The sequence below is a fragment of the Sorex araneus genome, chromosome X (assembly GCF_027595985.1).
Source record: "Sorex araneus isolate mSorAra2 chromosome X, mSorAra2.pri, whole genome shotgun sequence".
In the NCBI taxonomy this organism is placed as follows: Eukaryota; Metazoa; Chordata; class Mammalia; order Eulipotyphla; family Soricidae; genus Sorex; species Sorex araneus.
The window spans coordinates 305,127,277-305,141,452 of NC_073313.1; the positions used below are offsets into that span (position 1 = coordinate 305,127,277).

The 14,176-nt window shown below is 42.4% G+C and overlaps 1 protein-coding gene across 2 annotated transcripts in view; it reads left to right on the forward strand.

Moving 5' to 3' along the window:
- The window catches only part of RMND5A (required for meiotic nuclear division 5 homolog A), a 72,391-nt gene that overhangs the window by 19,026 nt on the left and 39,189 nt on the right, over positions 1-14,176 (forward strand). For both annotated transcript variants that reach the window (XM_055120862.1, XM_055120863.1), the window contains exon 2: positions 3,699-3,841. In XM_055120862.1, the coding sequence (XP_054976837.1) occupies positions 3,699-3,841 (143 nt within the window). The remainder of the gene's footprint in view (positions 1-3,698; positions 3,842-14,176) is intronic.

The window sequence follows — 14,176 nt, forward strand, 5'->3', positions numbered from 1 at the left end:
GTGAACTTCTCGTCAGCCAAAGTAACCACATTAAAATGTTATATAAGTTTGTATACTTGTTCTTGCTCTTTTTAGCATTTTGGAGTGGATATCCCTTTCACTCAAAGTTTTCAAAAACGTGGACTGCCCATAAAACTCTTGGACCTTCTTTCCTGTTTACAGCCTCGTTAGCCACACTGGCCTCTTTCTGTTTCTTGGATTGTTGAAGAATGTTTTTGTATTTGGGTTTTTGTATCCCCTTTTCCTACTGTGCTTTCCCCTACAGGAAAGGAAAAATTAAGTAACGTAAAGAGGTGACTTTGAGGCCAGGAGATAGGGCACTTGTTTAACATGTGACCTACCTGGATCCAGTCTCTGAGCACCACTGGGTGTGTTCCCAGAGGATCCCAGCACCACCTGGGGGGCCTGGATGATCCCCAGCACTTCGGGGCCCAAGTGGCATGGCGCCAGCCAGCCCTTGCATTGAACCGTCAGTTCTGTCAGCTGAGTCACAGGTGGGGCCTCCAAACCTTCTGAGTACCTATTGGAGACCAAAACAAAACTAAAACTAAAAATCCAACCAAAGAGGTGGCTTAGAATTAATACTTAAATATCATTTTCAATTAATGAAGAAAGGAAGCGTATCTGTGTGTAGGTTAATTATGGGGAGAGTACCATTAAAGATGTAATCAACTCCTTAAGTTCAGGTTTACCGTATTGATCTTCTCCATTCTCAAAAGTTCCTTTGATTTAGTCATCCTTTGTTTTGTGTGTATGTGTATGACCTATATAATGGAGATCTCTTTTATAAATGTTGATTTCTCTTGTACTTTTTTAGCCTCTCAGGTGACTTCTGTTTCTCAAAATAATCCTAATGCCAGAGAAGCATGTGTATATACATGTGTGGATGTGTGTGCTGGTGATCAAACCCAGTGCTTCATACAAGTAATACATGTTCTCTGCCATGCATGTTCTGCTACCTTTCATTATCAAGTTGACTAATACCGAAATTTCATTCAGATCTCTGTATGATGTAGTTTCTCAGCAACACTGTTTAAGATTGTAATTCTTAGCTCATCAGTTTTCTCCATCTCTCATTCCACTTCCCATCATTGCCTTCTCTCCACCGGGACAGCATGTATCATCTTTCATCATACTTTATAATAAAATTATTTTTGGTATTTTATGTGTCTCGTTTACTGGAAGGTAATTTTTAGGATAGTTAATTTTGTGCCACACTACAGCTGTCACTTAATGCATGTTCAATAAGTATTTGTTTAGGAAACATACCTCCTAGGGTTACTGTACTTCTGGATTTGTTCATATTGAAATTACTGGGTCATCTTCCAGGCCACTTTAATTGGGAATTCTGGATATGGTGGCCAAAGTCCCATAAAGACCTACTTACCTGCTTTGTTTTAGTTGCCCTACAGGTGACTCAGGGGGAAATAAAAGTTTAAAAGCCACCAGAGGGTTTCATGCCAAGTGAAGTGAGTCAGGAGGAGGGGACAGACGCAGAATGACCTGTCTCAAATTCGAGATACAGAGACATTTCAAGGGATTCCCCCAAAAGGTGATGGGCAGAGAGGGAGAATACAGCAGTTACGGCACTTGGTTGGCATGCTGCCAACCCTGGTTTGATTTCTGTGTACCCACAGGAGTGATCCATTAGCACAGAGTCAGTAGTCAGCCCTGAGCACAGCCCAGGGTTGGGCCAGAATAAAACAAAAACCTAGGGAAAAGCTAATGGCCAAAGGGAAAAGAGCCTGAGAACTGGTTTACAGAACTGAGCTTACCTTTGTGGGGTGCCAGGGGAGGTAGGTTGAGGGAAATATGAGGTAATGATGGGTATAGGTGAATTCCCCTCACCCTTTTCCCTTTTTTTCTGAAGAAGTAGCACAGGGCAAGAGAATATAAACTGTAGTAACTTTCACTTGTCATGTGTCCAGGGTCTCCAAACCCACCTATAGGTATCATGGTGGATGGGAGGACATGCAGCCTCCAGTTGTGACTGGGATTTGTTAACACAGGTGGGGTGAAGGAAAGCCTTTCAAGGGAATAGATGCACGAGACAAAGTGCAGAGGAAATCAGGGTGAAGCTTTCAGAATCTTCTCCAGTGGAGTCACTTCTTCCAGCATCAAATGGAGCCAATATGAGGAGGGTCATTTACCAGGGAAACTCATTATTCAGGGTCCCCATGAGACACCTATAAGTACCTTTTGTCTAGTGTGCTCAACAGTTCAGACTCCCAGAAGGGGAGTGGGAGTTCGGCTTAAACTGCATGCTACAAATGGTTTCAGCACGGCCAGCCATTCTGTTGGCAGAGGTGGAGGGAACTGTCCTAAAGCCCTAGTTTCCACGTGCCAGCCAAGGACCACAGCAGACCTTTGTCAGGAGAGCAGGTTCAGGCCTGCTGTGTTAACGCCTCTGAACAACATGGTATCGAGACGTTATTATTTTTCGTATAGATAATATAGACTGTTGAGCACTTAGATTAATCTATCCTTGAAATTCAGTACAATGAAGATACTTGGGAATGATTTGAGCAACTAAAGGGGATTAAAAGTAAGCACATTCATTTAGACAGAGTATTTTCTGAATAAGACCTTGGGAGGGTTTAATTCTTTACCACTTTTAGTAATTATAAAAGGAGTTTGACTTATAGTAAATCTTTAAAAAAATTTCTACAATGTAATAGCACCATAGCACTGTCGTCTCATTGTTCATCGATTTGCTCGAGCGGGCACCAGTAACGTCTACATGGTGAGACTTGTTGTTACTGTTTTTGGCATATCGAATATGCCACGGGTAGTTTGCCAGGCTCTGCCATGTGGGTGGGATACTTGGTAGCTTGCCAGGCTCTCCGAGGGGGTAAAACTTAATATTCACTTAAAATATATTGCCTGTAAATATGAACATGTTTCATAAGTGGATGATCCTAGAGAGTATCATGCTAAGTGAAATGAGTCAGGAAGGAGTCAGGAAGAGAGGGAGAGGCATAGAATGACTGCACTCATTTGTGGAATATAAAAATATCATAGTATGAGACTAACACCCAAGGACAGTAGAGACAGGACCAGGAAGATTGCTCCGTGGTTGGAGAAGAATACAGCTGGGATAGAGAAGGGATCACTAAGTCAATTGACCGCTCGGGATGGGAGATGTGTGCTGAAAGTAGATAAAGGACCAAGCATGATGACCTCTTGGTATCTGTACTGCAAACCATAATGCCCCAAAATAGAAAGAAGGAAATCGTCTGACATAGAGGTGGGGGGTGGGTTGGGATGGTGAGGGGGAGAGGAATACTGGGGACATTGATGGTGGAAAATGTGCACTGGTGGAGGGATGGGTGTTCAATCATTGTATGAAACAAACATGAAAGCTTTGTAAGTGTAGCTCATGGTGATTCAATTTAAAAAAAAAAAGAACATTTCGTTTTTATATGTTTTTCAGTTTAGGGTCACACCTACTGGTTCTTGATGCTTACTCCTGGCTCTGTGCTCAGGGATTCCTGGCAGTGCTGGGGGTTGAACCAGACCAGCTGTCTGCACAGCAAGTGCTTTATCCACTCTCTTTCCTGCCCAGGACCTGCTGTTTTAAAACACATGATTTTCCCCCTTCACTTCTATTTTCCATGTTCTAAAGGTCTATTTGAACTTTGCCATCTTGGTGTTTGCTGTGCTGTATAACTAATCCTTCATCTTTTTCTTTTTAATAGGCCAAGATGCTGAGTTATCAGGGACACTTTCACTTGTTTTGACACAGTGCTGTAAAAGAATAAAGGATACCGTTCAGAAGTTGGCCTCAGACCACAAAGACATCCACAGCAGCGTTTCACGGGTTGGAAAAGCCATTGATAAGGTATGATGTTGACAGAAGTGCTTGGCATTTTTTAACATTCTCCTTCATCTTGTCACTATATTTGAAACACTCAAATTATGCCGTATCTTTTATCTTTGCTGTACTATTTCTTGCAGTATGGTTTTACATTGTTGGTTGTTGGGTTTTTTTGACCCTACTGGGTACTGGGACTCCAACCAGGGTTGGCCACATGCATATGTAATGTCTTAACCCATGTACTTTCTCTAACCGTTTGCTTTAATTTGGGACCAAAACTGGTGGTGCTGGGTTTTACTCCTGCCTCACGGTGCTTGGGAGTCTCTTCCTTTGGTGCCCATGGGGGGGCCTTCCTCTCGGAAAGTACACACTCTTGCCATTTTTGCTGCCCTCCAGCCCACTTTGTTATTCTTAAAGCTGCATTTGTTATGTCTTATAAAAAGGAAAACAGTATTTTAAAAACTACTACTTTAGTGTTTATCCATTTTCTTTTGTGATTAGCACATTTAGAATGGTAGTAAGTATATTTCCAATGTGGTATGAAATTTTAATGTCCTAGGAAGTGGATTGTTTGCAGAAGTAACTTTTCCTACTTCCTATTCCCCTCTGGGTGTGACTGTCTTTTCTGAGCTGGACAGGAAAGCACCCTGGCATCAGTCTTCACGCATCATCTGTGTCCTTCTGTGGCAGACTAGTCACTTCTAGAGTGTTGCTAAAGAGTTAAGGACAAGCAGTTGCGTTGGGTTATTTTTCTTTTGATGTTTCTTGACTAAGCACTCTTGGACTTAGTGATTTACACATAAGCTGTTCCCATTTGAGACTGTGTGGACCAGGGTTGCTGTGACCAGCTTGGCTTATGGGGGAATTTGTGACTGGTGTGGACCTCTTTGTTCACACAGTGTAAACTTGTGGGACTCTAAGAAGAATTTTTCAGGGACAACTCCTTGAAACAAAGACTTTTTTTTTAAATTTCCTAACCAGTTATTTTAGTTGCCTGGAGTGACTCTGACTCATGGGTTAGATGATTAGAAATGAATTGAGAGAGCAGTTGTATAGAAAGGCGAGGTTTGATGGGACCTGAGTCTGAACTCTATGACTCTAAGGGCGATCCTTAACTTGTGGGTGCAGTATGACATGACAGTGCCAGGGACGTGGGACTGTCGGGGGAGCTGTGTCTTACAAAATTATGAGAACAGAACTTCTCACTACTCCACAGAACTGCCGCCTTCGTTTAGCTAGTGAGGCCAAAGGAGTGGTATTGGTAGCAGACCCTTGGTTTCAGAGAAGTGACCTGATGGCAGTTGTTGGGAAAAGCTGGCAAGGTAATTGAGCACTCCCGGAAATAGCTTCAAGGTTGGCACACCTGTTTGGTAACTCCCAGGGAGTAAACACAAATTTGGGAAGTGGCTTTGTCATCAGACCTTCCTTGAGAGTTTGCATGGAGGTTCTAGCAGTGTCACCACATGGCCCATCTCTATTTGGAGCAGCCGGCCTCTTCTGCTGTGCACAAGGCTTCAAGAGGGACATCTGAGGAATACTGAGGGAGGAGGGGGACACCTCCCTAACCAGCCAGCTTGGCAAATCATCCTTGGCAGTCAGAGGGGTGACAGATGTCACAGTCAGCTCTCACGTTGCGTGTCAGACCTTCCTGTAGTGTTGAATATCTTCCTGGGTTGATTGGTGTGTACCTGTGATTTTTGGTGTGTACCAGCTTAAGAAATTTGGCCCTGCTGGTGGAACACGCTAGAAGTGATTTACATTTCACCTGGCGAGCAGTGCTCAGAGTCCCCAGACTGCTGAGGATTGCTGCTATAGTGTTTGAAGTGTTTTGATGGCTGACTGCGATGGAGCCTTTGCGGCAGTTCCTGTGGTTCCAGCCTGGGTGGTTTGCAGAGGCATCTGCTTGACCAGAAGATGTAATAGGACAGGACAGGACATACTGCTGTGATGGTGGGGAAAATGGAAGCTTCCAGAGCTTTGGAGGAAGTATCTGAACCCAAATCCCAGATTCAAGGATAGGTGGTTGATGGCCTCAACCCAGACTTCTTTGTCGTCTAGGAAGTCTTTCAAATACTCAGTAGGGTGCTGAGATATTCTGGATAGTCTTAAAGGCAAAGCATTTAAATGTATTTGGTGCCAGAAATGGAAGGATTTTTTTGAGAGTGGGTAACAAGGCAAGTATAGAGAGTAACTACAGGCTGGTTCTTTTGTTGGGGATATGTTTGATTTGATTTACTAATTACACATTAATTTACTTATTACTCTATTGGGAATGTTTTTTTCTCATACTTGCACATTAATAGGGTTTTTTCAAGTAATTGTTTTTGGTCATTGTAGTTTTACATTTCTGTTAATGTAGTTGGGATTGTAGGTGAGCTAAATCCCAGATTCTTTGGATCCATCATACAAAATTTATTAAGTTGAATTATGTAGTCCTGGACCACAGAAGAAAGCTTAGATATTTTAACCCAATCCTGTAACACCTCTCATTGCTTTTTTTGAAGTGAAGCAATATAGTTTTTATTGAAACTTATTTAGAAAGATGTGAGGGAAGAAAAAAAAAGAGGTGAGAGACACGGGCTTCTCCAGAGTGGAAACAGGCAAGCAGAGAAACTCAGAGGAAAGCAAGCAAGATACGTGTTCAAGGAAGAACACGGGCTTGAAAAGCAAGCCTTTTATTGTATTTTCTAGCAATTATTTTGGCTTCTTTCTGGTTTGACCTCAGCTACAGAGGAAGCAGTTACCTCACTCAGACATCCGTGAGGAATTCTGGCGGTGGCTGTTGGGTAAGATTCCCTTGACGTGTAAAGCTGTCCTCGTTTTGTTTGGACCCGGAAAATTTGTAAAAGCTTCTAAGCAGTCTTGTAAAGGCTGAGCAGATTGGTGGTGAACAAACAAGATGAAGCTGAAACTCTTGTGGCACAGCTTTTCAGCACCACAACAGACAGACTTGAGTAATGAACTGGAATGCTGTCCAGCAGCTCTCAGGCACCATGGTATGGACACAGGTTTCCACCTGGCTATAGGCATCAGGAGAAGCCAGTCACCCCTTTATGAGCTGACTGATGCTGAAGAAGGAAGAATTTTAGTACTTTTTTTTTTAAAAAAAAATGTGTGAGTGCTGGGCGGGGGGCATGCCTAGTGGTGCTTGGTGGCTGCTCCTGACTAGTGGTCACTCTGGTTTATGCTTCGGGCAGGGAGGCTGTAGTGGGGGGTTGAACCAGGGCCTCCCACCTGTGAAGCATCTCCTTGCCACATTTTGACATGCTAGATGATTTATTTTTTTCTGTAGTGTTTTAATACGTCTCATGTCAGAAAGTTCTCTAGTCATCACTTTTCTGAAAACGTAAGCAGAAAGAAGTTTGTGTTATTAGTCAGAAGTTTGTGTTTTTTAGCTACTGATTATGAGCATTAAAACTTGGTGGAGATCTCTGCTTTAATATACTTACTGTTTTCAGATGCCCATAATAAAAACTTGGTTTTCAAATAAATATTAGCCATTAGGTTTGATGGCAGGTGGCTTTTTTTTTTTTTAAGAACAAGTAATGTGTTGAGCAGACTGTTTAAAGAGGAAGAATTTTAGTACCTTTTTTTTTTAAAAAAAAAATTGTGTATTTCTCTTTTTTCTGTGGAAACTTTTGTAGCATTTTCAGTAGTTTTTCATAACAAACAATACAAAATGTATTGTTTCTGTACTGCTTTGAGACAAGGATTGGGGTTTGGCATAGAAACATCCCAAATATAGTGGTGGGAATGTGTAATGGTGGTGGGATTGGTGTTTGAATATTAAATGTAATCAAATATTGTTATCTACCTTATAAAATTTTTAAAAAAATTTTTAAATTGTGTGTTTTAAGCATACTTGTATCTCAGAATGTCTGTACTTTATTTACACATAAGGAAGCTAAGCCTCAGATACAAAGTAACATACTTTTAAAAATATTATTTATTTATTTGGGTCACACTTGGGGATGCTCAGGGGTTACTCCTAGCTCTGCACTCAGGAATTAATCCTAGTGTTGCTTGGAGGACCATATGGGATGCCAGGGATCGATCCCAGATTAGCTGCACGCAAGGCTAATTACCCGCTGTACTCTCTCTCTGGCCTTGAAAGTAACATACTTTTTACTCTAAGTCTCAGTCAAAGTCTATTCTCAAACTCTGCTATATTGAAAAACCAGTTATGTCATTGCAGGGGGCTGTTGAGGTTTGAACGTGGAAAAGAATGGTTACAAATTGTTAAAAAATCTGCTTCCTAAGGTTATCATTTGTCACTAGATTGAGTATCCAAATTGATGAGTCAAAATTCTGTTTTTAAAAAAGTGGATACTGGGACTGGAGCGATAGCACAGTGGGTAAGGCATTGCCTTCCGCGCAGCCGACCCAGGTTTGATTCCCAGCATCCCATATGGTTCCCTGAGCACCGCCAGGAGTAATTCCTGAGTGCAGAGCCAGGAGTAACCCCTGTGCATCACCAGGTGTGACCCAAAAAAGAAAAAACAAAAAGATGGGTACTAATGCTATAAAAAGTGAAATAGGGATTTTTAAAAAGTTGATAGGCCAGAGAGACAGCAGAGTGGGTAGGGTTCTTGCCTTGCATTCGGGCAACCTGGGGTTTGAACCTTGGTATTCCACATGGTAATCTGAACCCCACCAGGAGTGATCCTCGAGCAGAGAGACAGGAGTAAGCCCTGAACACTGCTGGGTGTGGCCTAAAAAATTTTAAAAAATCAATATAAAACCTAAAATTGTTCTGAGTGAGCTGTCTGGAATAGCCTGACAGGTAGGTGTGACCTGAATCTGAAAGGAGAAAAAGGTACTTAGTGAAAGAGAAACCTTTAACACTAGTTTAGATAGGGTAGGGCAAGTCTGAAGATGTGTTAGTTCAGAATTTTCTCTTACTGTTACTGTGGAATGGATAAACCCACAAACCCACAAATGGTAAAGATGGCACTGTTAATGAGGAAGGATTAAAAAGACTAGAAAAGTTATGGGGGAAAGAGTTCTGAAGTGTAAACAAATACACTTTTTTTTTTTTTTAGAATTGAGTTTTAATATCACAGGAGTAAAAGGCTAACAATACAGTGACAAGTTACTAAGCCTGAACATATTTCCTAAGACTAATATGTAATAGTAAACTCTGTCCCACTCAATTATTAACCAGTAGTTCAAGAGAATACAAAACTGTCTGAATTTTTGAAGGACATTTCATAAAAATGTGTCTGTGGAGCCAGAGAGAGAGTACAGTGGGTGGACTTGCCTTGCCCACAGCCAGTCAGTCCAGCTTTGACCCCTGGCACCCTGCATGGTCCTCTGAACCCAGCCAGGAGTGATTCCTGAATAGAGAGCTGGGAGTAAGGCCTGAGATTGGCCAGGTGTGGCCAGAAAATCAAAACAAAAATCTTGCATTTTTGTAGTCCAAAATGAAAGTTGATCCTTTTAAATATACCTAATTTAAATGGGAGTAGCCATGCTCTCCAGCCACTGTCTGAGGGTGGGCCTGACCCACCCTGCTCAGCCACAGGTGATTGCTCCAGAACGGGCCTCTTACAGTCTCTTGGGCATGTTTCTGAGAGCTTTCCAAGCGGAAAGAAGGGCTGGGAACATGTAAGCCGGGGAGTGACTAGCAGCCCCTGAAAGAGCCTGGTCTTCTGTGGGAAACAGAAGTCCTGTGCTGAGTGGAGGGAAGAGGTGGGACTTCTGAGACTCAGGTGCCTTGCTGCCGACTGCTGGTCACTGTCTCTAAGTGCAGCTCCTTTGTGTAAAGAGGTAGCGGGAGTCCAGAGATCCTGACTCTGGGGCTGAAGAGATAGTACCCGGGTTAAGGCCTTTGCTTGCCACTGACTCTTGACACTGCATATGGCCCCTGGGACATCCGCCAGGAATGACCCTCAGTGCAGAGCCAGGAGTCAGCCGGGCGTGGTCTCCTCTCAAGCACTACAGGAAAAGAGTGGATTCCTACAAGTAGCCTTTCTTCTTCTCTCTTCTCTTCTCTTCTCTTCTCTTCTCTTCTCTTCTCTTCTCTTCTCTTCTCTTCTCTTCTCTTCTCTTCTCTTCTCTTCTCTTCTCTTCTCTTCTCTTGTTTTTAATTTTTTTAAAAAAAATATTGAAACATCATGAGAGCAGTTACAAAGTTTTCGGTTCAAGTCTCGGTCATACAATGATGAAACACCTGACCCTTCACCAGTGCACATTTTCCACCACCAAAACCCCCCAGTATCCCCCTATTCCACACCCTCCCTCTACCTGTATGGCAGATGATTTCCACATTACTCTGTCTGCTTTGATTACATTCAATATTTTGACATCAAACCCACCATTATTATTTGGGATTTTTACCCCAACACTCAGATCTGCCGAAAAAGCAACATTAGACAGTTTGTTTTCTATTGCTGATTATGAATTGCGTATGCTGATGCACGGCTGCTGTTGTGGCTGCGTGATTTTGGAATTCTGGAGTTTTAATAATTAAATCTGGAGGGATTTCTGCCCAAAGCCGCTGTGTTCCGAGCTTTGTTTCTGAGTCTCTGGGATCATGGCCAATAAGCAGCTCGATCAGCAGCCAAAGGGCTCGTTTGTGGGTGGCTACGGAGGGGGGGGTGCTTGGGGGGCGCTTGGGGGGCGCGGGGACAGAAAGGGCTGGCTCTGCCCCCATCCCATGAGGCCCTGTGTTCTTAATCACTGCCGGCCACTCCCTGGCTGTCCCTATAGCCAGATACTTTCTGCGTCTCTTCTTTTGTATCGGACTTTAGTGTTTTTGTGAAATAATACTGATTTTGCCTACTCAGTCTGAAGATTTATTTTGAAGACAAATTGAGTTTTTCTTTCTCTACCATCTGTCACATTTCATTAACTCCAGACTGTGGGCCTATATAGTTCGTATACATACGCTCTCAGTACAACATATGAAACTATGCTTACTTAATGATAGTGCTAATTATTTGTTGAATTACACTTCAGCTCGTGGATCCTGGACCTTTGATAAGCAGGCCTCCTATTAGAATGTGGAATCACTGGTGTTGGTGTAGACCCACTTTTGCCTGATACTAGAAGATGAAATAAATTCCTTGGTCTAATAATTTCCAAATCAGGTTAGGTTGAAAGGCCGGGGGTAGGGGGTAGGGACCTACTAACCCATTATGCTGGACCCGCTAATCCAGTTTGTAATTGTAGTAGGTGATTTTATCGTTATTGTCTCTGTTACAGGACTTTTTGAGTGTATGTTACCAGGTTCTAAAGCCAGGTCTCTTTTGAGACAAATCTCTAACCTTCATTTGTTTTCTAAGATAAAATTTCTGTTTTGGGGGAAGAGGCATTCCCCAAGCAGTGCTCAGGAGGTTGGCATTCCCAGCCGGCAAGGCCAGCGTTTCACATCTAGGGCCTGACGCTGCTGTGCAGCTTTGCCCCTTTGGTGCCAGGGATTATCAGGACACCTGAGCAAGCCCCAGGGGGCTCCAGGCCTGCGCCCAGTAATGGTTGGGGGGACCATGTGGTGCTGAGGATCAAAGTAGGTCCCTTAATTCTTGTATTGTTTTTTCAGTCCCCCAAAGTTCTTCTAACTGTAGAATTAGATTATTATTAATAATAATAATAATATTTTTGGGTCACATCTGGTGATGCTCAGGAGTTACTCCTGGCTCTGCATTCAGAAACTACTCCTAGTGGTACTCAGGGGCCATATGGGATGCCAGGGATTGAACCCAGGCTGGCCATATGCAAGGCAAACGCTGTACCTGCTGTATTAATTGCCCCAGCCCTTAGAATCAGATTCAGTGGCAAGACTGGGCTCTCAGGCCCACACAGTAGTAGACTGGGTAGGGAGTTTGCCTTGCACATGCTAACTTGGGTTCGGTCCCAGGAATCCCACACTGTCCCCCGAACACTGTCAGGAGTGATCCCTGAATGCAGGACCAGATGCCCTGAGCACCACCAGGTGTGACCCTTGGTGTCTCACACACACATGCATGCACACACGCACACACGCATGCTCGCGCCCACCCCTCCAAAACTCCCCCCAAAGATTTGGCTGCCAAATTCAGCTGTTATAGTATATTGAAAGTTGGCTGTGGAATAGGTCCTGGTAGATATTTTCTACTATATATTTTTTACTAGTACTTAGGGAGGTAGGGATTCTTGATCCAGATAAAGTGTGCAAAAAGTAGACTTTGGCATAAATAAACTGTGAGAGACTGGAACTCCAGAGCAAAATGAAAAAAGCCCAGATTATAAGATTTTTCAAGGGCTTAGTCAGCGGAAGTTCCCAGAATATTAATTCCTAATATGTATGAATGTTCTTCTTTGTATCCGGAATGGTAGGAGGCATATGCTGTCTTTGAGACACTCTGTAGTGATGTTCATAGTCTATTCTGACAAGAATGGGGCAAGTAGATTGGGGCAGAAAATGATAAAATAAGTGACAGTAGGAATACAAATATGACAGTTAAGCTTATGGCATGTTTTGAAGATCTTAGAATATATCTTAAATACATATGCTTCTCTATCAGGAAATACATAGAGAAGCATATATCTGAGCATGTCACATTACCCTTTACTTTATAAAGTAAGAACTACGCAATGTTGTGTGTGTTCCCTGATCTGGTACCATCTAACATTCTCTTCACGTTAACACAGAGGGAAGGAGCTACACCTGCAAATCATGAAAAACTTGCAAAATTTTTTCCCCCATCCTGTAGCTCACAAAGCACTGTTACCTGGTATATGCCCAAATATTAAGTTATTTCATCCTAGGATATGGGTCTCATCACCAGTTTCACTAGGTTTAATAGATTTTTGTCCTTAAAGGGTTATATCAATTTTCATTCCTACCAAATGTGTGCAACAGTTCCTAGTTCCTTACTTTTCACTTACTTGGTAATTGGATTAAGAAGGTAATTGAGTTATTAAGAAGAGGAAAAAATTTACTAAGATGACTGTGAAGTAGTATCTGCTTGTATTTACAGTCCTTCATTTTCTAGATGGAACATCTTGGTTTAACCATGAATTCCCCCCATTTGTGAGTGTTTTGCTATTTTTGGTCCATTTTTTTCTTTTAAGGTGTTTATTGTTGGCTAGTAGGATTTAAATCTCTTTTCCCAGACTATGTGGAACCATAATCTGTGAAGTATTATTTTTCACTGTTAAGCCAGATTAACTAGATGTCTAGAAAGGAAACTAATTCCTAGTAGGTACAACAAATAGTGCATTGTTCATATGGCATTTTTTAAAAATTAAAAATAAACAGGAACATTTAAAAATATGTCTTTATTAAAGAATTACCTCGATTTTAAAAATACTCAACTTTACCACAGACTGTTGCCACTGCTCAGTAATTATAATTTCATAGAAGGTATTTTGGAAAGTGGATATTTTTAGATGGTGAACAAGGAAAGCTTATTGTTAAAGTAAATATGTTCATGGTGGAAACAAAACAGTCTATTTAAATTATACAATTTTATAATGACATAAAAATAAGTTTGCCATTTCTGGCTAGGCTTCCAGTTTTTTGGTGTTTTTTTTTTCTTTTTGGGTCACACCCGGCGATACTCAGGGGTTACCCCTGGCTCTGCACTCAGGAATTACTCCTGGCAGTGCTTGGGGAGCCATGTGGGATGCTGGGAATCAAACCCGGGTCGGCCGTGTGCAAGACAAATGCCCTACCCGCTGTGCTATTGCTCCAGCCTCCCAGCTTTAAAATGTTTACTCCAAAACTAAGAACATAAAAAACTTCACTACAGGGCCAGAATGATAGTACAGCATGGAGGATGGTTGCCTTGCCTGTGACCAATGTGGGTTCTGTCCTACGCAGCCTGTATGGTCCCTCGAGCATTGCCAGGAATAATTCCTGAGTGCAGAGTCAGGAGTAACCCCTAGGTATCTCTCGATGTGATCCAAAAAGCCAAAAATACCGCAAACCAAAACCCACACACCTTACTACGAATGTGAATGATACCAAAAGCACATGAATTAGTATGACCTGGATTTTTTTCCCAAGCCATGATGTCTTCCAGGAAGACACACCCTGAATGTGAAGCTTTTGGCTTGTGAGATTCTTCCTTGACTCTTATATTCATATCTCAGAATATCTTCTCAAGCTATCTTTTCTTTTAAAAATACGAAAGGAAAAAAATATTGCAAGACAGAGCGCTCATAATAGGTAATTCTCTTCATGAGCCACTTGGCCAGTTTGCAGTGCTGCCGACTTCCTGGGCAGGGGCAGACACACACACACGTGCGTGTAACTTCTTAGCCAGTTTGCAGTGCTACTGACTTTCTGGGCAGCCCCCCCCCTCCACACACACTTACACACGTTTGTCGCCTAGCAACGGAGCTGAAACTGATCCTGGGCTCTGATGCAACAGT